Here is a 26626-nt window from a genome sequence, read left to right on the forward strand (position 1 = left end):
CCCCAAACATACATTACTGGTCGGTATAGCTGATGCCTGTTCACCTGTAATTACTAAAGGATAATGCTAATGATTTCTTCTGTTCTCAGCTGATGTACAGGACGCTGTGGTCCAGCTGTCCAGAGCCCTTTCTGATCTAATCAATCTCTTCACTGGGAGCTTCTACACAGACTTCCAGGCTCAGCCGTCCACCTACTCCATCTCCAGGGGCCGCTGTACAAATTCCCAATTCAGCTTCCACTTGTACGCGGCAAACAACCTTCCTGACAACTGGACAAAAAGGTCTGAGATGACATTGGCTATCAGTATAAAATATCACTATGAATAGAGCGCTATCTGGTATTATATGGGAATGGCTATCAGTATAAAATATCACTATGAATAGAGCGCTATCTGGTATTATATGGGAATGGCTATCAGTATAAAATACCACTATGAATAGAGCGCTATCTGGTATTATAAGGGAATGGCTATCAGTATAAAATATAACTATGAATAGAGCGCTATCTGGTATTATATGGGAATGGCTATCAGTATAAAATATCACTATGAATAGAGCGCTATCTGGTATTATATGGGAATGGCTATCAGTATAAAATATAACTATGAATAGAGCACTATCTGGTATTATATTGGAATGGCTATCAGTATAAAATATCACTATGAATAGAGCGCTATCTGGTATTATATGGGAATGGCTATCAGTATAAAATATAACTATGAATAGAGCGCTATCTGGTATTATAAGGGAATGGCTATCAGTATAAAATATAACTATGAATAGAGCGCTATCTGGTATTATAAGGGAATGGCTATCAGTATAAAATATCACTATGAATAGAGCGCTATCTGGTATTATATGGGAATGGCTATCAGTATAAAATATCACTATGAATAGAGCGCTATCTGGTATTATAAGGGAATGGCTATCAGTATAAAATATCACTATGAATAGAGCACTATCTGGTATTATAAGGGAATGGCTATCAGTATAAAATATCACTATGAATAGAGCACTATCTGGTATTATAAGGGAATGGCTATCAGTATAAAATATCACTATGAATAGAGCGCTATCTGGTATTATAAGGGAATGGCTATCAGTATAAAATATAACTATGAATAGTGCGCTATCTGGTATTATAAGGGAATGGCTATCAGTATAAAATATCACTATGAATAGAGCGCTATCTGGTATTATAAGGGAATGGCTATCAGTATAAAATATCACTATGAATAGAGCGCTATCTGGTATTATATGGGAATGGCTATCAGTATAAAATATAACTATGAATAGAGCGCTATCTGGTATTATATGGGAATGGCTATCAGTATAAAATATAACTATGAATAGAGCGCTATCTGGTATTATAAGGGAATGGCTATCAGTATAAAATATCACTATGAATAGAGCACTATCTGGTATTATATGGGAATGGCTATCAGTATAAAATATCACTATGAATAGAGCGCTATCTGGTATTATATGGGAATGGCTATCAGTATAAAATATAACTATGAATAGAGCACTATCTGGTATTATAAGGGAATGGCTATCAGTATAAAATATCACTATGAATAGAGCGCTATCTGGTATTATATGGGAATGGCTATCAGTATAAAATATCACTATGAATAGAGCGCTATCTGGTATTATATGGGAATGGCTATCAGTATAAAATATAACTATGAATAGAGCACTATCTGGTATTATATGGGAATGGCTATCAGTATAAAATATAACTATGAATAGAGCACTATCTGGTATTATAAGGGAATGGCTATCAGTATAAAATATCACTATGAATAGAGCGCTATCTGGTATTATATGGGAATGGCTATCAGTATAAAATATAACTATAATGGAAGATAAACAAGGGGCGCCAACATAGTGTGAATCGTTCAAACAACAAATATAAAAGTGATGTGCAAAAAACTACTCACAAGGAAAGTGGCACCTTAAATGAATAAGGTGCGATAAAGCAGGCTGACATTCAAATTCCAGCAGTCAGTACGCTGGAGGTCTCACCCAGAGGACCTGTGGAATCCAGATAGGCGTCTAGAAAGTAGCACCCACGTTTTTTAGGGCCAATGGCCGAACCAGGTGAGCTGCAAGCTGATAGGTGTTCTCCTGCTGCACTCACGCCACCGAGACTTTTCTCCAAAAACGACAGTGTCAGTGTATGAAAGGTTCCGTGGTAAAAGTCCTGTTTCAAAAACAAGTGGATCGTGGAAAGAAGCAAAAATACCGGGTCGTGGTATAAAACAAACAGTATTTATTTTGCAACGCGTTTCTCAGTCTATTCCAGACCGTTTCATCAGGCATAATCATAGTTAACAATAGAGATCTATTTAAACCCACAGTGACCCGGAATTGAAACAAAAGGTCAACTCTATTAACAATGTTGCAATTGCAAAAACATTTAACTTTTGATACATTGTATAAATTGGTTTGAACAATTGTGACCACACAGATAACACTTAAATAAAAAGTATATAAAAAACCCCTATTCGCAATTACCAAATATATCTGGAAAAAAATAAAATATCTCATAGTAAACTGGACATATATTAACATGTGTGTATATGTATATCTCATCTCCTGGTTGGATTCGAACCCAGGACCTAATGTGTGCTAGGCAATGGAAAAATCAAAAGGCTACCTTTATGCCTTGTTTGAATTTCTTGCAAAAAGGATTAGTATTGATACAAAATATATAAATTGATCTACATGTCTCACAATTAGGATTGGACACTTATTTTTTACATCACAGCAATTTTTGGGACATTGATAAGTACTTTTTTTTATATATTTTACTAATCGCCACAAATATCATTGTTTATCTGTGATATCTGATTATTTCAATGTATCACTAATATTATACACAAATTGTCCTGAGCACTTGTTTTACACACAATTTATTTTCGTCATTATTATTAATTTTTTACACATACCAAACACTGTGCTGTTTATAAAAATAAATTTTTTTTATTTATGCATACGGGTACAAACCCAATCATAAAGTGGTAGGTCCCACTTTGATAACCTGTGTTCCAAGCGCATCCTCTTAAGTTTTTTCCTCCTCAGGAATTTCTTTTTAAAATATAACTATGAATATAGCGCTATCTGGTATTATATGGGAATGGCTATCAGTATAAAATATAACTATGAATAGAGCACTATCTGGTATTATATGGGAATGGCTATCAGTATAAAATATAACTAAGAATAGAGCACTATCTGGTATTATATGGGAATGGCTATCAGTATAAAATATAACTAAGAATAGAGCACTATCTGGTATTATATGGGAATGGCTATCAGTATAAAATATCACTATGAATAGAGCGCTATCTGGTATTATATGGGAATGGCTATCAGTATAAAATATCACTATGAATAGAGCGCTATCTGGTATTATAAGGGAATGGCTATCAGTATAAAATATCACTATGAATAGAGCGCTATCTGGTATTATATGGGAATGGCTATCAGTATAAAATATAACTATGAATAGAGCACTATCTGGTATTATATGGGAATGGCTATCAGTATAAAATATAACTATGTATAGAGCACTATCTGGTATTATATGGGAATGGCTATCAGTATAAAATATAACTATGTATAGAGCACTATCTGGTATTATATGGGAATGGCTATCAGTATAAAATATAACTATGTATAGAGCACTATCTGGTATTATATGGGAATGGCTATCAGTATAAAATATAACTATGTATAGAGCACTATCTGGTATTATATGGGAATGGCTATCAGTATAAAATATAACTATGTATAGAGCGCTATCTGGTATTATATGGGAATGGCTATCAGTATAAAATATCACTATGAATAGAGCACTATTTGGTATTATATGGGAATGGTTATCAGTATAAAATATCACTATGAATAGAGCACTATCTGGTATTATATGGGAATGGCTATCAGTATAAAATATAACTATGAATAGAGCGCTATCTGGTATTATAAGGGAATGGCTATCAGTATAAAATATAACTATGAATAGAGCACTATCTGGTATTATAAGGGAATCTCTATCAGTATAAAATATAACTATGAATAGAGCGCTATCTGGTATTATAAGGGAATGGCTATCAGTATAAAATATCACTATGAATAGAGCGCTATCTGGTATTATATGGGAATGGCTATCAGTATAAAATATAACTATGTATAGAGCACTATCTGGTATTATAAGGGAATGGCTATCAGTATAAAATATAACTATGTATAGAGCACTATTTGGTATTATATGGGAATGGCTATCAGTATTACAATATCATTATTAATATAGCGCTATCTGGTATTATAAGGGAATGGCTATCAGTATAAAATATAACTATGAATAGAGCGCTATCTGGTATTATAAGGGAATGGCTATCAGTATAAAATATCACTATGAATAGAGCGCTATCTGGTATTATAAGGGAATGGCTATCAGTATAAAATATCACTATGAATAGACAGGGCCGGATTTGCCATTAGGCACAGTAGGCATGTGCCTACAGGCGCATTGCAGCAGGGGGCGCCACAGAGTCAGTGTCTAAAAAAAAAAAAAGTTTTTACTTTTTTTTTTTTTTTTTTTGCTGAACCTGGGAGTGAGGGCTTTATTACTGTAGACAGTGTTTAATTAATAATTTGGTTAGTGCTTTATCAGATTCAGGACAGTCAGAGCAGGCACAGAACTCAACTAGCAACAGCAAACAACTTTAGCAAGTAGAGAGTAAACATGTCTGCTCTGCAGTGCAGTCGTCTCGTCCGACTCCTCCTAGGCTGACTTCCGAGTCCCTCCCACCACTGACTCCACCCTCGCTAGTATCCAGTGGCACTGTGGCAGACAATGCAGCAACAAGTCAAGTCGTCCCCAGGTAGGTGAGTGTGCTGCCTTGTTAAGCGCTGCGCAGCATGCGCACCATCACTGCTAATTTTGTTTGGGGCTGGCCGGGGGGCGTCACGCCCACGTCACAGTCACGTGATGCCGGCATTGCCGGCTGCCGCCCTTTGCCTCTCAGAGTCAGAGACGGCGGGAACAGTGAGCTGAGGAAGGAGGAGTGCGTTGTGACTCGTGCTCATTTCTGGTTGCTCCTCCACCGGTCCACCTACTGCTGAGCTGAGTGACGCTGTCAAAGTGGAGCCTGTCGCGTGTCCCTGCCCTGGGGCCCTTAGACACCTCTCTGCAGCCTAAGTTAAAGTGAGTGACCAACTTAGCGCTGTCTGACAGACTATGAGAGAATAGTAGTGACACTGAGTGACAGTCCTCTTCTCTGTCTGTAGGCTTGCTTGCTAAGTTGCTTTAGATTAATTATTAGTGATAGTGTATGATGATCAATCATGATGAATACATTTGATGAAGATGATGTACAACTTGGTTATGAGTGTGCTGCCTCTAACAAACACAGTAAAACAAGTTATCTGACTGTCAGTGACAGTGAGTAGTCTGTGACGCAGCATCAAAAACCTAGTAGTACACTACTACTAGTTTGTTTACTAAAATTATTTACTAACTAACTAAGGGTTAGTTACAGACAGTGAAAGTGATTTAGACAGGCTGAAATGGATGATGTTTCCAGACCTGAGGGCCTGAGACAAGACCCTCATTTTTTTAATTTAATTACCCTCTCTGGATTGGGAACAGCCAGAGAAAGGGGTAGGCAGGCTGTTTGTTTTGCTGCGTCACAGTCAGAATGTTTTACTGGTGTTAGTTACTGACTGCTGACTGTCTGAGACTGTGTATAGTACTATTCTACAGCACAGAACTAGTGTTTACTACTAACTGTAAGTTACAGTAGCCAGAGAGAGAGTAAGACAGGCTGGGATTTGAAAAAGATGATGATGTTGATTGTTTGTTTCAGAAGCAGAGACCAGACCCTATTTTTTTCTATTTAAATTACCCTCTGGATTGGGAACAGGCACCAGAGAAAGGCGCAGGCAGGCTGTTTGCTTTGTGGCATCACAGACAGTCAGATAACTTTTACTGGTGTTAGTACTGACTGTCTGTAGTACTAGTCTACAGCACAGAAATAGTTTACTACTAACTGTGTAAGTTAAAACTTTCAGAGAGAGTCAGACAGGCGGCTGTGAAATGGATGATTATCTGTGTTCCAGACCTTAGACCAGGCAGACCCTCATATTTTTATTTAATTACCCTCTGGATTGGGAACACAGCCAGAGAAAGGGGCAGTCAGGCTGTTTGGTTTGCTGCATCACAGACAGTCAGATAACTTTTACTACAGTCAGTAACTAACACCAGTAAAAGTTATCTGACTGTGACGCAGCAAACCAAACAGCCTGCCTGCCCCTTTCTCTGGCTGTTCCCAATCCAGAGGGTAATTAAATATAAAAAATAGGGTCTGGTCTCAGGTCTGGAACAAGCATGATCATCCATTTCACTGCCTGTCTGACTCTCTCTGTAACTAACTGAACTATGTCTTCTCTTCTGTCTTGTAGACTAGTACTACAGACAGTCAGTGACTAACACCAGTAAAAGTTATCTGACTGTTAGTGACGCAGCAAACCAAACAGCCTGCTTGCCCCTTTCTCTGGCTTCCAGAGGGTAAATAAAAAAATTAGTGTCTGGAATCATCCACCTCTCTATCTCAGAGTAAATTACTATGCTATGAAGCTGACACTGGTCTCAAAGTTTACTATAGGAATAAAAAATTGGACATTGTTTTTCAGAAGGAAAAGTGTTTGAATATGTCTGTCTGAGTCTCTGAGTAAATTACTCAGTATTGTATTCAAACACTTTTCCTTCTGCAAAACAATGTCCAATTTTTTTTCTTCCTATAGTAAACTTTGAGACCAGTGTCAGCTTCATAGCATAGTGTTCTGAATAAGTCCTGTCCTGTGAGCCTCTATCAATAAATAAACAAAATAAATTACCAGAGATATCTGCAATACATACATTTAAAAAGGTGTATATGTAATGTTCCATCCATTTTTGATAACTTTTTTCAATTGTATGGCCATTTGAGTTAAGTTAAAGGGACATAACCCCAAAATTATTTGTTCATGATTCAGGTAGAGAATACAATTGAAAACAACTTTCCAATTTACGTCTATTATCTAATTTGCTTTATTCTGTTGATATCCTTTGTTGAAAAGCATATCTAGATAGGCTTAGTAGCTGTTGATTAGTGGCTGCACATATATGCCTCATGTAATTGGCTCAACCCTGTGCATTGCTATTTCTCTAACAAAGGATATCTAAAGAATGAAGGAAATTAGATAAAATAATTCTGGGAATATTGTTTAAAATTGTATTCTCTATCTGAATCTTGAAATATTTTTTTTAGGTTTAATGTCCCTTTACGTGTATATTGATTTTTGGTGTAGCTTTAATTACAACAAATATAGCAATAATAGGTGTATGTGTGTTAGTTAGTGTAAGGCTTTATGGTTTAAGTTGTATTGCAAACATATTTTATTTGCTCTAAAAGATTGCTTTCGCTGCCTTTTTTTGTACAATTTGATTTTAAAGGGACAGTCAACAACATAATATTTGTTGTTTAAAAAGATAGATAATCCCTTTATTACCCATTCCCCAGTTTTGCATAACCAACACTGTTTTATTAATATACTTTTTACCTCTGTGATTATTTTCTTTATTGTGATTTTGCACAGCCACAGAGTTAAAAGTAATACAACTGTACATACCTTGTTACCTTAAGCTTTAATGTTTTACATCTAATATTTATTTTTAGTTGTCCTAAATAATAATAAAAAAAAATTCCTAAAGTTATTTTCCCTTTTTTTGGGGTGGGGTGGGGGGGGGGGGGCGCTTCAGATTTTTGTGCCTACAGGCTCCTGAGATGTAAATCCAGCCCTGGTAATGATACAATTCCTATAGCTCTGATGCACTACAGACTACATGAATTTATCTCTGATATAGATAAACCAACATAACATCTCAGTAAAGATACAATTCCTATAGCTCTGATGCACTACACACTACATGAATTTATCTCTGCTATAGATAAACCAACATAACATCTCAGTAAAGATACAATTCCTATAACTCTGATGCACTACAGACTACATGAATTTATCTCTGCTATAGATTAACCAACATAACATCTCAGTAAAGATACAATTCCTATAGCTCTGATGCACTACAGACTACATGAATTTATCTCTGCTATAGATAAACCAACATAACATCTCAGTAAAGATACAATTCCTATAGCTCTGATGCACTACACACTACATGAATTTATCTCTGCTATAGATAAAACAACATAACATCTCAGTAAAGATACAATTCCTATAGCTCTGATGCACTACAGACTACATGAATTTATCTCTGCTATAAATAAACCAACATAACATCTCAGTAAAGATACAATTCCTATAGCTCTGATGCACTACACACTACATGAATTTATCTCTGCTATAGATAAAACAACATAACATCTCAGTAAAGATACAATTCCTATAGCTCTGATGCACTACACACTACATGAATTTATCTCTGCTATAGATAAAACAACATAACATCTCAGTAAAGATACAATTCCTATAGCTCTGATGCACTACACACTACATGAATTTATCTCTGCTATAGATAAAACCAACATAACATCTCAGTAAAGATACAATTCCTATAGCTCTGATGCACTACACACTACATGAATTTATCTCTGCTATAGATAAAACAACATAACATCTCAGTAAAGATACAATTCCTATAGCTCTGATGCACTACACACTACATGAATTTATCTCTGCTATAGATAAACCAACATAACATCTCAGTAAAGATACAATTCCTATAGCTCTGATGCACTACACACTACATGAATTTATCTCTGCTATAGATAAAACAACATAACATCTCAGTAAAGATACAATTCCTATAGCTCTGATGCACTACAGACTACATGAATTTATCTCTGCTATAGATAAACCAACATAACATCTCAGTAAAGATACAATTCCTATAGCTCTGATGCACTACACACTACATGAATTTATCTCTGCTATAGATAAACCAACATAACATCTCAGTAAAGATACAATTCCTATAGCTCTGATGCACTACAGACTACATGAATTTATCTCTGATATAGATAAACCAACATAACATCTCAGTAAAGATACAATTCCTATAGCTCTGATGCACTACACACTACATGAATTTATCTCTGCTATAAATAATACAAAATAACATCTCAGTAAAGATACAATTCCTATAGCTCTGATGCACTACACACTACATGAATTTATCTCTGCTATAGATAAAACAACATAACATCTCAGTAAAGATACAATTCCTATAGCTCTGATGCACTACACACTACATGAATTTATCTCTGCTATAGATAAACCAACATAACATCTCAGTAAAGATACAATTCCTATAGCTCTGATGCACTACACACTACATGAATTTATCTCTGATATAGATAAACCAACATAACATCTCAGTAAAGATACAATTCCTATAGCTCTGATGCACTACAGACTACATGAATTTATCTCTGCTATAGATAAACCAACATAACATCTCAGTAAAGATACAATTCCTATAGCTCTGATGCACTACACAATACATGAATTTATCTCTGCTATATATAAACCAACATAACATCTCAGTAAAGATACAATTCCTATAGCTCTGATGCACTACACACTACATGAATTTATCTCTGATATAGATAAAACAACATAACATCTCAGTAAAGATACAATTCCTATAGCTCTGATGCACTACACACTACATGAATTTATCTCTGATATAGATAAAACAACATAACATCTCAGTAAAGATACAATTCCTATAGCTCTGATGCACTACAGACTACATGAATTTATCTCTGATATAGATAAACCAACATAACATCTCAGTAAAGATACAATTCCTATAGCTCTGATGCACTACACACTACATGAATTTATCTCTGCTATAGATAAAACCAACATAACATCTCAGTAAAGATACAATTCCTATAGCTCTGATGCACTACACACTACATGAATTTATCTCTGATATAGATAAACCAACATAACATCTCAGTAAAGATACAATTCCTATAGCTCTGATGCACTACACACTACATGAATTTATCTCTGCTATAGATAAACCAACATAACATCTCAGTAAAGATACAATTCCTATAGCTCTGATGCACTACACACTACATGAATTTATCTCTGCTATAGATAAAACAACATAACATCTCAGTAAAGATACAATTCCTATAGCTCTGATGCACTACACACTACATGAATTTATCTCTGATATAGATAAAACAACATAACATCTCAGTAAAGATACAATTCCTATAGCTCTGATGCACTACACACTACATGAATTTATCTCTGCTATAGATAAACCAACATAACATCTCAGTAAAGATACAATTCCTATAGCTCTGATGCACTACACACTACATGAATTTATCTCTGCTATAGATAAACCAACATAACATCTCAGTAAAGATACAATTCCTATAGCTCTGATGCACTACACACTACATGAATTTATCTCTGCTATAGATAAACCAACATAACATCTCAGTAAAGATACAATTCCTATAGCTCTGATGCACTACACACTACATGAATTTATCTCTGCTATAGATAAAACAACATAACATCTCAGTAAAGATACAATTCCTATAGCTCTGATGCACTACACACTACATGAATTTATCTCTGCTATAGATAAACCAACATAACATCTCAGTAAAGATACAATTCCTATAGCTCTGATGCACTACACACTACATGAATTTATCTCTGCTATAGATAAACCAACATAACATCTCAGTAAAGATACAATTCCTATAGCTCTGATGCACTACACACTACATGAATTTATCTCTGCTATAGATAAAACCAACATAACATCTCAGTAAAGATACAATTCCTATAGCTCTGATGCACTACACACTACATGAATTTATCTCTGCTATAGATAAAACCAACATAACATCTCAGTAAAGATACAATTCCTATAGCTCTGATGCACTACACACTACATGAATTTATCTCTGCTATAGATAAACCAACATAACATCTCAGTAAAGATACAATTCCTATAGCTCTGATGCACTACACACTACATGAATTTATCTCTGATATAGATAAACCAACATAACATCTCAGTAAAGATACAATTCCTATAGCTCTGATGCACTACACACTACATGAATTTATCTCTGCTATAGATAAACAACATAACATCTCAGTAAAGATACAATTCCTATAGCTCTGATGCACTACACACTACATGAATTTATCTCTGCTATAGATAAACCAACATAACATCTCAGTAAAGATACAATTCCTATAGCTCTGATGCACTACACACTACATGAATTTATCTCTGCTATAGATAAAACAACATAACATCTCAGTAAAGATACAATTCCTATAGCTCTGATGCACTACAGACTACATGAATTTATCTCTGCTATAGATAAACCAACATAACATCTCAGTAAAGATACAATTCCTATAGCTCTGATGCACTACACACTACATGAATTTATCTCTGCTATAGATAAACCAACATAACATCTCAGTAAAGATACAATTCCTATAGCTCTGATGCACTACACACTACATGAATTTATCTCTGCTATAGATAAACCAACATAACATCTCAGTAAAGATACAATTCCTATAGCTCTGATGCACTACAGACTACATGAATTTATCTCTGCTATAGATAAAACAACATAACATCTCAGTAAAGATACAATTCCTATAGCTCTGATGCACTACACACTACATGAATTTATCTCTGCTATAGATAAACCAACATAACATCTCAGTAAAGATACAATTCCTATAGCTCTGATGCACTACACACTACATGAATTTATCTCTGCTATAGATAAACCAACATAACATCTCAGTAAAGATACAATTCCTATAGCTCTGATGCACTACACACTACATGAATTTATCTCTGCTATAGATAAACAACATAACATCTCAGTAAAGATACAATTCCTATAGCTCTGATGCACTACACACTACATGAATTTATCTCTGCTATAGATAAACAACATAACATCTCAGTAAAGATACAATTCCTATAGCTCTGATGCACTACACACTACATGAATTTATCTCTGCTATAGATAAACCAACATAACATCTCAGTAAGATACAATTCCTATAGCTCTGATGCACTACACACTACATGAATTTATCTCTGCTATAGATATAACCAACATCACAGCTCAGTATAGATACAATTCCTATAGCTCTGATGCACTACACACTACATGAATTTATCTCTGCTATAGATAAACCAACATAACATCTCAGTAAAGATACAATTCCTATAGCTCTGATGCACTACACACTACATGAATTTATCTCTGCTATAGATAAACCAACATAACATCTCAGTAAAGATACAATTCCTATAGCTCTGATGCACTACACACTACATGAATTTATCTCTGCTATAGATAAACCAACATAACATCTCAGTAAAGATACAATTCCTATAGCTCTGATGCACTACACACTACATGAATTTATCTCTGCTATAGATAAACCAACATAACATCTCAGTAAAGATACAATTCCTATAGCTCTGATGCACTACACACTACATGAATTTATCTCTGCTATAGATAAACCAACAAAACATCTCAGTAAAGATACAATTCCTATAGCTCTGATGCACTACAGACTACATGAATTTATCTCTGCTATAGATAAAACCAACATAACATCTCAGTAAAGATACAATTCCTATAGCTCTGATGCACTACACACTACATGAATTTATCTCTGCTATAGATAAAACAACATAACATCTCAGTAAAGATACAATTCCTATAGCTCTGATGCACTACACACTACATGAATTTATCTCTGCTATAGATAAACCAACATAACATCTCAGTAAAGATACAATTCCTATAGCTCTGATGCACTACAGACTACATGAATTTATCTCTGCTATAGATAAAACAACATAACATCTCAGTAAAGATACAATTCCTATAGCTCTGATGCACTACACACTACATGAATTTATCTCTGCTATAGATAAACCAACATAACATCTCAGTAAAGATACAATTCCTATAGCTCTGATGCACTACACACTACATGAATTTATCTCTGCTATAGATAAACCAACATAACATCTCAGTAAAGATACAATTCCTATAGCTCTGATGCACTACAGACTACATGAATTTATCTCTGCTATAGATAAACCAACATAACATCTCAGTAAAGATACAATTCCTATAGCTCTGATGCACTACACACTACATGAATTTATCTCTGCTATAGATAAACCAACATAACATCTCAGTAAAGATACAATTCCTATAGCTCTGATGCACTACAGACTACATGAATTTATCTCTGCTATAGATAAACCAACATAACATCTCAGTAAAGATACAATTCCTATAGCTCTGATGCACTACACACTACATGAATTTATCTCTGCTATAGATAAAACCAACATAACATCTCAGTAAAGATACAATTCCTATAGCTCTGATGCACTACACACTACATGAATTTATCTCTGCTATAGATAAACCAACATAACATCTCAGTAAAGATACAATTCCTATAGCTCTGATGCACTACACACTACATGAATTTATCTCTGCTATAGATAAACCAACATAACATCTCAGTAAAGATACAATTCCTATAGCTCTGATGCACTACACACTACATGAATTTATCTCTGCTATAGATAAACCAACATAACATCTCAGTAAAGATACAATTCCTATAGCTCTGATGCACTACAGACTACATGAATTTATCTCTGCTATAGATAAAACAACATAACATCTCAGTAAAGATACAATTCCTATAGCTCTGATGCACTACACACTACATGAATTTATCTCTGCTATAGATAAAACCAACATAACATCTCAGTAAAGATACAATTCCTATAGCTCTGATGCACTACACACTACATGAATTTATCTCTGCTATAGATAAAACCAACATAACATCTCAGTAAAGATACAATTCCTATAGCTCTGATGCACTACACACTACATGAATTTATCTCTGATATAGAATAAACCAACATAACATCTCAGTAAAGATACAATTCCTATAGCTCTGATGCACTACACACTACATGAATTTATCTCTGCTATAGATAAACCAACATAACATCTCAGTAAAGATACAATTCCTATAGCTCTGATGCACTACACACTACATGAATTTATCTCTGATATAGATAAACCAACATAACATCTCAGTAAAGATACAATTCCTATAGCTCTGATGCACTACACACTACATGAATTTATCTCTGATATAGATAAACCAACATAACATCTCAGTAAAGATACAATTCCTATAGCTCTGATGCACTACACACTACATGAATTTATCTCTGCTATAGATAAACCAACATAACATCTCAGTAAAGATACAATTCCTATAGCTCTGATGCACTACACACTACATGAATTTATCTCTGCTATAGATAAACCAACATAACATCTCAGTAAAGATACAATTCCTATAGCTCTGATGCACTACACACTACATGAATTTATCTCTGCTATAGATAAACCAACATAACATCTCAGTAAAGATACAATTCCTATAGCTCTGATGCACTACACACTACATGAATTTATCTCTGCTATAGATAAACCAACATAACATCTCAGTAAAGATACAATTCCTATAGCTCTGATGCACTACACACTACATGAATTTATCTCTGCTATAGATAAACCAACATAACATCTCAGTAAAGATACAATTCCTATAGCTCTGATGCACTACACACTACATGAATTTATCTCTGCTATAGATAAACCAACATAACATCTCAGTAAAGATACAATTCCTATAGCTCTGATGCACTACACGACTACATGAATTTATCTCTGCTATAGATAAACCAACATAACATCTCAGTAAAGATACAATTCCTATAGCTCTGATGCACTACAGCACTACATGAATTTATCTCTGCTATAGATAAACCAACATAACATCTCAGTAAAGATACAATTCCTATAGCTCTGATGCACTACACACTACATGAATTTATCTCTGATATAGATAAACCAACATAACATCTCAGTAAAGATACAATTCCTATAGCTCTGATGCACTACACACTACATGAATTTATCTCTGCTATAGATAAACCAACATAACATCTCAGTAAAGATACAATTCCTATAGCTCTGATGCAATACACACTTACATAATTTATCGTCTGATATAGATAAACCAACATAACATCTCAGTAAAGATACAATTCCTATAGCTCAGATGCACTACACACTACATGAATTTATCTCAGCTATAGATAAACCAACATACATCTCAGTAAAAGATACAATTCCTATAGCTCTGATGCACTACAGACTACATGAATTTATCTCTGCTATAGATAAAACCAACATAACATCTCAGTAAAGATACAATTCCTATAGCTCTGATGCACTACACACTACATGAATTTATCTCTGCTATAGATAAACCAACATAACATCTCAGTAAAGATACAATTCCTATAGCTCTGATGCACTACACGACTACATGAATTTATCTCTGCTATAGATAAACCAACATAACATCTCAGTAAAGATACAATTCCTATAGCTCTGATGCACTACACACTACATGAATTTATCTCTGCTATAGATTAAACCAACATAACATCTCAGTAAAGATACAATTCCTATAGCTCTGATGCACTACACACTACATGAATTTATCTCTGCTATAGATAAACCAACATAACATCTCAGTAAAGATACAATTCCTATAGCTCTGATGCACTACACACTACATGAATTTATCTCTGCTATAGATAAACCAACATAACATCTCAGTAAAGATACAATTCCTATAGCTCTGATGCACTACAGCACTACATGAATTTATCTCTGCTATAGATAAAACAACATAACATCTCAGTAAAGATACAATTCCTATAGCTCTGATGCACTACACACTACATGAATTTATCTCTGCTATAGATAAACCAACATAACATCTCAGTAAAGATACAATTCCTATAGCTCTGATGCACTACACACTACATGAATTTATCTCTGATATAGATAAACCAACATAACATCTCAGTAAAGATACAATTCCTATAGCTCTGATGCACTACAGACTACATGAATTTATCTCTGATATAGATAAACCAACATAACATCTCAGTAAAGATACAATTCCTATAGCTCTGATGCACTACACACTACATGAATTTATCTCTGCTATAGATAAACCAACATAACATCTCAGTAAAGATACAATTCCTATAGCTCTGATGCACTACACACTACATGAATTTATCTCTGCTATAGATAAACCAACATAACATCTCAGTAAAGATACAATTCCTATAGCTCTGATGCACTACACACTACATGAATTTATCTCTGCTATAGATAAACCAACATAACATCTCAGTAAAGATACAATTCCTATAGCTCTGATGCACTACAGACTACATGAATTTATCTCTGCTATAGATAAACCAACATAACATCTCAGTAAAGATACAATTCCTATAGCTCTGATGCACTACACACTACATGAATTTATCTCTGCTATAGATAAACCAACATAACATCTCAGTAAAGATACAATTCCTATAGCTCTGATGCACTACAGACTACATGAATTTATCTCTGCTATAGATAAACCAACATAACATCTCAGTAAAGATACAATTCCTATAGCTCTGATGCACTACACGACTACATGAATTTATCTCTGCTATAGATAAACCAACATAACATCTCAGTAAAGATACAATTCCTATAGCTCTGATGCACTACAGACTACATGAATTTATCTCTGATATAGATAAACCAACATAACATCTCAGTAAAGATACAATTCCTATAGCTCTGATGCACTACACACTACATGAATTTATCTCTGCTATAGATAAAACAACATAACATCTCAGTAAAGATACAATTCCTATAGCTCTGATGCACTACACACTACATGAATTTATCTCTGCTATAGATAAACAACATAACATCTCAGTAAAGATACAATTCCTATAGCTCTGATGCACTACACACTACATGAATTTATCTCTGCTATAGATAAACCAACATAACATCTCAGTAAAGATACAATTCCTATAGCTCTGATGCACTACAGCACTACATGAATTTATCTCTGCTATAGATAAACCAACATAACATCTCAGTAAAGATACAATTCCTATAGCTCTGATGCACTACACGACTACATGAATTTATCTCTGCTATAGATAAACCAACATAACATCTCAGTAAAGATACAATTCCTATAGCTCTGATGCACTACACACTACATGAATTTATCTCTGCTATAGATAAACCAACATAACATCTCAGTAAAGATACAATTCCTATAGCTCTGATGCACTACAGACTACATGAATTTATCTCTGCTATAGATAAACCAACATAACATCTCAGTAAAGATACAATTCCTATAGCTCTGATGCACTACACACTACATGAATTTATCTCTGCTATAGATAAACCAACATAACATCTCAGTAAAGATACAATTCCTATAGCTCTGATGCACTACACACTACATGAATTTATCTCTGCTATAGATAAACCAACATAACATCTCAGTAAAGATACAATTCCTATAGCTCTGATGCACTACACACTACATGAATTTATCTCTGCTATAGATAAACCAACATAACATCTCAGTAAAGATACAATTCCTATAGCTCTGATGCACTACAGACTACATGAATTTATCTCTGATATAGATAAAACAACATAACATCTCAGTAAAGATACAATTCCTATAGCTCTGATGCACTACACACTACATGAATTTATCTCTGCTATAGATAAACCAACATAACATCTCAGTAAAGATACAATTCCTATAGCTCTGATGCACTACAGCACTACATGAATTTATCTCTGCTATAGATAAACCAACATAACATCTCAGTAAAGATACAATTCCTATAGCTCTGATGCACTACACGACTACATGAATTTATCTCTGCTATAGATAAACCAACATAACATCTCAGTAAAGATACAATTCCTATAGCTCTGATGCACTACAGACTACATGAATTTATCTCTGCTATAGATAAACCAACATAACATCTCAGTAAAGATACAATTCCTATAGCTCTGATGCACTACACACTACATGAATTTATCTCTGCTATAGATAAAACAACATAACATCTCAGTAAAGATACAATTCCTATAGCTCTGATGCACTACACACTACATGAATTTATCTCTGCTATAGATAAACCAACATAACATCTCAGTAAAGATACAATTCCTATAGCTCTGATGCAATACACACTACATGAATTTATCTCTGCTATAGATAAACCAACATAACATCTCAGTAAAGATACAATTCCTATAGCTCTGATGCACTACAGACTACATGAATTTATCTCTGCTATAGATAAACCAACTTAACATCTCAGTAAAGATACAATTCCTATAGCTCTGATGCACTACAGACCTACATGAATTTATCTCTGCTATAGATAAACCAACATAACATCTCAGTAAAGATACAATTCCTATAGCTCTGATGCACTACACACTACATGAATTTATCTCTGCTATAGATAAACCAACCATAACATCTCAGTAAAGATACAATTCCTATAGCTCTGATGCACTACACACTACATGAATTTATCTCTGCTATAGATAAACCAACATAAATCTCAGTAAAGATACAATTCCTATAGCTCTGATGCACTACAGACTACATGAATTTATCTCTGATATAGATAAAACAACATAACATCTCAGTAAAGATACAATTCCTATAGCTCTGATGCACTACACACTACATGAATTTATCTCTGCTATAGATAAACCAACATAACATCTCAGTAAAGATACAATTCCTATAGCTCTGATGCACTACACACTACATGAATTTATCTCTGCTATAGATAAACCAACATAACATCTCAGTAAAGATACAATTCCTATAGCTCTGATGCACTACACACTACATGAATTTATCTCTGCTATAGATAAACCAACATAACATCTCAGTAAAGATACAATTCCTATAGCTCTGATGCACTACAGACTACATGAATTTATCTCTGCTATAGATAAAACAACATAACATCTCAGTAAAGATACAATTCCTATAGCTCTGATGCACTACAGACTACATGAATTTATCTCTGCTATAGATAAACCAACATAACATCTCAGTAAAGATACAATTCCTATAGCTCTGATGCACTACAGACTACATGAATTTATCTCTGCTATAGATAAACCAACATAACATCTCAGTAAAGATACAATTCCTATAGCTCTGATGCACTACACACTACATGAATTTATCTCTGCTATAGATAAACCAACATAACATCTCAGTAAAGATACAATTCCTATAGCTCTGATGCACTACAGACTACATGAATTTATCTCTGCTATAGATAAACCAACATAACATCTCAGTAAAGATACAATTCCTATAGCTCTGATGCACTACACACTACATGAATTTATCTCTGCTATAGATAAACCAACATAACATCTCAGTAAAGATACAATTCCTATAGCTCTGATGCACTACACACTACATGAATTTATCTCTGCTATAGATAAACCAACATAACATCTCAGTAAAGATACAATTCCTATAGCTCTGATGCACTACAGACTACATGAATTTATCTCTGCTATAGATAAAACAACATAACATCTCAGTAAAGATACAATTCCTATAGCTCTGATGCACTACACACTACATGAATTTATCTCTGCTATAGATAAACCAACATAACATCTCAGTAAAGATACAATTCCTATAGCTCTGATGCACTACAGACTACATGAATTTATCTCTGCTATAGATAAACCAACATAACATCTCAGTAAAGATACAATTCCTATAGCTCTGATGCACTACAGCACTACATGAATTTATCTCTGCTATAGATAAAACAACATAACATCTCAGTAAAGATACAATTCCTATAGCTCTGATGCACTACACACTACATGAATTTATCTCTGCTATAGATAAACCAACATAACATCTCAGTAAAGATACAATTCCTATAGCTCTGATGCACTACACACTACATGAATTTATCTCTGCTATAGATAAACCAACATAACATCTCAGTAAAGATACAATTCCTATAGCTCTGATGCACTACACACTACATGAATTTATCTCTGCTATAGATAAACCAACATAACATCTCAGTAAAGATACAATTCCTATAGCTCTGATGCACTACACACTACATGAATTTATCTCTGCTATAGATAAAACAACATAACATCTCAGTAAAGATACAATTCCTATAGCTCTGATGCACTACACACTACATGAATTTATCTCTGCTATAGATAAACCCAACATACATCTCAGTAAAGATACAATCCTATAGCTCTGATGCACTACACACTACATGAATTTATCTCTGCTATAGATAAACCAACATAACATCTCAGTAAAGATACAATTCCTATAGCTCTGATGCACTACACACTACATGAATTTATCTCTGCTATAGATAAACCAACATAACATCTCAGTAAAGATACAATTCCTATAGCTCTGATGCACTACAGACTACATGAATTTATCTCTGCTATAGATAAACCAACATAACATCTCAGTAAAGATACAATTCCTATAGCTCTGATGCACTACACACTACATGAATTTATCTCTGCTATAGATAAACACATAACATCTCAGTAAAGATACAATTCCTATAGCTCTGATGCACTACCACTACATGAATTTATCTCTGCTATAGATAAACCAACATAACATCTCAGTAAAGATACAATTCCTATAGCTCTGATGCACTACACACTACATGAATTTATCTCTGCTATAGATAAACCAACATAACATCTCAGTAAAGATACAATTCCTATAGCTCTGATGCACTACACACTACATGAATTTATCTCTGCTATAGATAAACCAACATAACATCTCAGTAAAGATACAATTCCTATAGCTCTGATGCACTACAGACTACATGAATTTATCTCTGCTATAGATAAACCAACATAACATCTCAGTAAAGATACAATTCCTATAGCTCTGATGCACTACACACTACATGAATTTATCTCTGCTATAGATAAAACAACATAACATCTCAGTAAAGATACAATTCCTATAGCTCTGATGCACTACACACTACATGAATTTATCTCTGCTATAGATAAACCAACATAACATCTCAGTAAAGATACAATTCCTATAGCTCTGATGCACTACACACTACATGAATTTATCTCTGCTATAGATAAAACAACATAACATCTCAGTAAAGATACAATTCCTATAGCTCTGATGCACTACACACTACATGAATTTATCTCTGCTATAGATAAAACAACATAACATCTCAGTAAAGATACAATTCCTATAGCTCTGATGCACTACACACTACATGAATTTATCTCTGCTATAGATAAACCAACATAACATCTCAGTAAAGATACAATTCCTATAGCTCTGATGCACTACACACTACATGAATTTATCTCTGCTATAGATAAACCAACATAACATCTCAGTAAAGATACAATTCCTATAGCTCTGATGCACTACACACTACATGAATTTATCTCTGCTATAGATAAACCAACATAACATCTCAGTAAAGATACAATTCCTATAGCTCTGATGCACTACAGACTACATGAATTTATCTCTGCTATAGATAAACCAACATAACATCTCAGTAAAGATACAATTCCTATAGCTCTGATGCACTACAGACTACATGAATTTATCTCTGCTATAGATAAACCAACATAACATCTCAGTAAAGATACAATTCCTATAGCTCTGATGCACTACACACTACATGAATTTATCTCTGATATAGATAAACCAACATAACATCTCAGTAAAGATACAATTCCTATAGCTCTGATACACTACAGACTACATGAATTTATCTCTACTATAGATAAACCAACATAACATCTCAGTAAAGATACAATTCCTATAGCTCTGATGCACTACAGACTACATGAATTTATCTCTGCTATAGATAAACCAACATAACATCTCAGTAAAGATACAATTCCTATAGCTCTGATGCACTACACACTACATGAATTTATCTCTGCTATAGATAAACCAACATAACATCTCAGTAAAGATACAATTCCTATAGCTCTGATGCACTACACACTACATGAATTTATCTCTGCTATAGATAAACCAACATAACATCTCAGTAAAGATACAATTCCTATAGCTCTGATGCACTACACACTACATGAATTTATCTCTGCTATAGATAAACCAACATAACATCTCAGTAAAGATACAATTCCTATAGCTCTGATGCACTACACACTACATGAATTTATCTCTGCTATAGATAAACCAACATAACATCTCAGTAAAGATACAATTCCTATAGCTCTGATGCACTACAGTCTACATGAATTTATCTCTGCTATAGATAAACCAACATAACATCTCAGTAAAGATACAATTCCTATAGCTCTGATGCACTACACACTACATGAATTTATCTCTGCTATAGATAAAACAACATAACATCTCAGTAAAGATACAATTCCTATAGCTCTGATGCACTACACACTACATGAATTTATCTCTGCTATAGATAAACCAACATAACATCTCAGTAAAGATACAATTCCTATAGCTCTGATGCACTACACACTACATGAATTTATCTCTGATATAGATAAACCAACATAACATCTCAGTAAAGATACAATTCCTATAGCTCTGATGCACTACAGACTACATGAATTTATCTCTGCTATAGATAAACCAACATAACATCTCAGTAAAGATACAATTCCTATAGCTCTGATGCACTACAGACTACATGAATTTATCTCTGCTATAGATAAACCAACATAACATCTCAGTAAAGATACAATTCCTATAGCTCTGATGCACTACAGACTACATGAATTTATCTCTGCTATAGATAAACCAACATAACATCTCAGTAAAGATACAATTCCTATAGCTCTGATGCACTACAGACTACATGAATTTATCTCTGATATAGATAAAACAACATAACATCTCAGTAAAGATACAATTCCTATAGCTCTGATGCACTACAGACTACATGAATTTATCTCTGCTATAGATAAACCAACATAACATCTCAGTAAAGATACAATTCCTATAGCTCTGATGCACTACAGACTACATGAATTTATCTCTGCTATAGATAACCAACATAACATCTCAGTAAAGATACAATTCCTATAGCTCTGATGCACTACAGACTACATGAATTTATCTCTGCTATAGATAACCAACATAACATCTCAGTAAAGATACAAATCCTATAGCTCTGATGCACTACAGACTACATGAATTTATATCTGATATAAATAAACCAACATAACATCTCAGTAAAGATACAATTCCTATAGCTCTGATGCACTACACACTACATGAATTTATCTCTGCTATAGATAAACCAACATAACATCTCAGTAAAGATACAATTCCTATAGCTCTGATGCACTACACACTACATGAATTTATCTCTGCTATAGATAAACCAACATAACATCTCAGTAAAGATACAATTCCTATAGCTCTGATGCATTACACACTACAGGAATTTATCTCTGCTATAGATAAAACAAAATAACATCTCAGTAAAGATACAATTCCTATAGCTCTGATGCACTACACACTACATGAATTTATCTCTGCTATAAATAAACCAACATAACATCTCAGTAAAGATACAATTCCTATAGCTCTGATGCACTACACACTACATGAATTTATCTCTGCTATAGATAAAACAACATAACATCTCAGTAAAGATACAATTCCTATAGCTCTGATGCACTACACACTACATGAAGTTATCTCTGATATAGATAAACCAACATAACATCTCAGTAAAGATACAATTCCTATAGCTCTGATGCACTACACACTACATGAATTTATCTCTGCTATAGATAAAACAACATAACATCTCAGTAAAGATACAATTCCTATAGCTCTGATGCACTACACACTACATGAATTTATCTCTGCTATAGATAAACAACATAACATCTCAGTAAAGATACAATTCCTATAGCTCTGATGCACTACACACTACATGAATTTATCTCTGCTATAGATAAAACAACATAACATCTCAGTAAAGATACAAATCCTATAGCTCTGATGTACTACAGACTACATGAATTTATCTCTGCTATAGATAAAACAACATAACATCTCAGTAAAGATACAATTCCTATAGCTCTGATGCACTACAGACTACATGACTTTATCTCTGCTATAGATAAAACAACATAACATCTCAGTAAAGATACAATTCCTATAGCTCTGATGCACTACACACTACATGAATTTATCTCTGATATAGATAAACCAACATAACATCTCAGTAAAGATACAATTCCTATAGCTCTGATGCACTACAGACTACATGACTTTATCTCTGCTATAGATAAAACAACATAACATCTCAGTAAAGATACAATTCCTATAGCTCTGATGCACTACACACTACATGAATTTATCTCTGCTATAGATAAACCAACATAACATCTCAGTAAAGATACAATTCCTATAGCTCTGATGCACTACACACTACATGAATTTATCTCTGCTATAGATAAACCAACATAACATCTCAGTAAAGATACAATTCCTATAGCTCTGATGCACTACAGACTACATGAATTTATCTCTGCTATAGATAAACCAACATAACATCTCAGTAATGATACAATTCCTATAGCTCTGATGCATTACACACTACATGAATTTATCTCTGATATAGATAAACCAACATAACATCTCAGTAAAGATACAATTCCTATAGCTCTGATGCACTACAGACTACATGAATTTATCTCTGCTATAGATAAACCAACATAACATCTCAGTAATGATACAATTCCTATAGCTCTGATGCACTACACACTACATGAATTTATCTCTGCTATAGATAAACCAACATAACATCTCAGTAAAGATACAATTCCTATAGCTCTGATGCACTACACACTACATGAATTTATCTCTGATATAGATAAACCAACATAACATCTCAGTAAAGATACAATTCCTATAGCTCTGATGCACTACACACTACATGAATTTATCTCTGCTATAGATAAACCAACATAACATCTCAGTAAAGATACAATTCCTATAGCTCTGATGCACTACAGACTACATGAATTTATCTCTGATATAGATAAAACAACATAACATCTCAGTAAAGATACAATTCCTATAGCTCTGATGCACTACACACTACATGAATGTATCTCTGCTATAGATAAACCAACATAACATCTCAGTAAAGATACAATTCCTATAGCTCTGATGCACTACACACTACATGAATTTATCTCTGCTATAGATAAAACAACATAGCATCTCAGTAAAGATACAATTCCTATAGCTCTGATGCACTACAGACTACATGAATTTATCTCTGCTATAGATAAAACAACATAACATCTCAGTAAAGATACAATTCCTATAGCTCTGATGCACTACAGACTACATGAATTTATCTCTGCTATAGATAAAACAACATAACATCTCAGTGAAGATACAATTCCTATAGCTCTGATGCACTACACACTACATGAATATAGCTCTGATATAGATAAACCAACATAACATCTCAGTAAAGATACAATTCCTATAGCTCTGATGCACTACAGACTACATGAATTTATCTCTGCTATAGATAAAACAACATAACATCTCAGTGAAGATGGAAAATGTTTAACACATTTGATACCAATAGAAATATGGTCCTTAAAGAGTCATAAAACCCATTTTTCTTTCATGATTCAGATTGAACCTACAATTATAAACAGCTTTCCAATTTAGTTCTATTATCAAATTGTCTTTGTTTCATTGTTATCCTTTATTGAAAATCAGAAAAGTATGCTTATGAGTGTGCACGTGTCTGCAGCACTATATACATTGGCAAGAGCACAAGATCTCAGCACTATTTCCTGTCATGTAGTGCGCCAGTTGTGCACGTTACCTACCTAGATGCCTCTTCAACAAAGAATAACATGAGAACGACACAAATTTAATAATATAGTAAATATAAGTAAAATGGTATTCTCCATCTGAATCATGAAAGCAAAAGTTTAGGTTTCACGTCCCTTTAATTTGAACTCTGTGCAGCTATCTCTACATAGGAGCAAACTCACTTGATAGAGATTTTTTTGTTCATTCACATAATTCTTTAGGTTTTATTATATAAAAAGCGTCATTACTGAACTACTAGACGTCAAACTTATCATAGGGGAGCAAACAAACTGAGAGCAGGGAAAGGGGGCAGCCTGTGACAAGTGGGGCTGTTGGTACCCGGTCACAATCTGAGACCTAGTCTCCGTAACAAGCTATGGGTAAAATCAGAGTTGCAGTATGCTGTTTAGGCCGCAATAGGACCCGTGTTAGTATAAATACACGTGCCACGACTGCAGGAGGGAGACTAAGTCCAAAAAGAGGTGAAATATGCCTGTGGGACAGGTGGTGGTCCAAGTAGGCCCATGAAGTACAAGCCATAGGGGGAGATGCTGACAATTGTCATCTCCAGGGCATCTGTCCTAGGGACAACGG

The 26626-nt window shown here is 34.2% G+C and overlaps 1 protein-coding gene across 1 annotated transcript in view; it reads left to right on the forward strand.

Moving 5' to 3' along the window:
• Nucleotides 1-26626, forward strand: part of LOC128664935 (phosphatidylinositol 3-kinase C2 domain-containing subunit gamma-like) — a 131742-nt gene that overhangs the window by 104478 nt on the left and 638 nt on the right. The window contains exon 7 of the mRNA XM_053719728.1: nucleotides 90-305. Within this exon, the coding sequence (XP_053575703.1) occupies nucleotides 90-305 (216 nt within the window). The remainder of the gene's footprint in view (nucleotides 1-89; nucleotides 306-26626) is intronic.

Source organism: Bombina bombina, chromosome 6 (genome assembly GCF_027579735.1).
Source record: "Bombina bombina isolate aBomBom1 chromosome 6, aBomBom1.pri, whole genome shotgun sequence".
Lineage (NCBI taxonomy): Eukaryota > Metazoa > Chordata > Amphibia > Anura > Bombinatoridae > Bombina > Bombina bombina.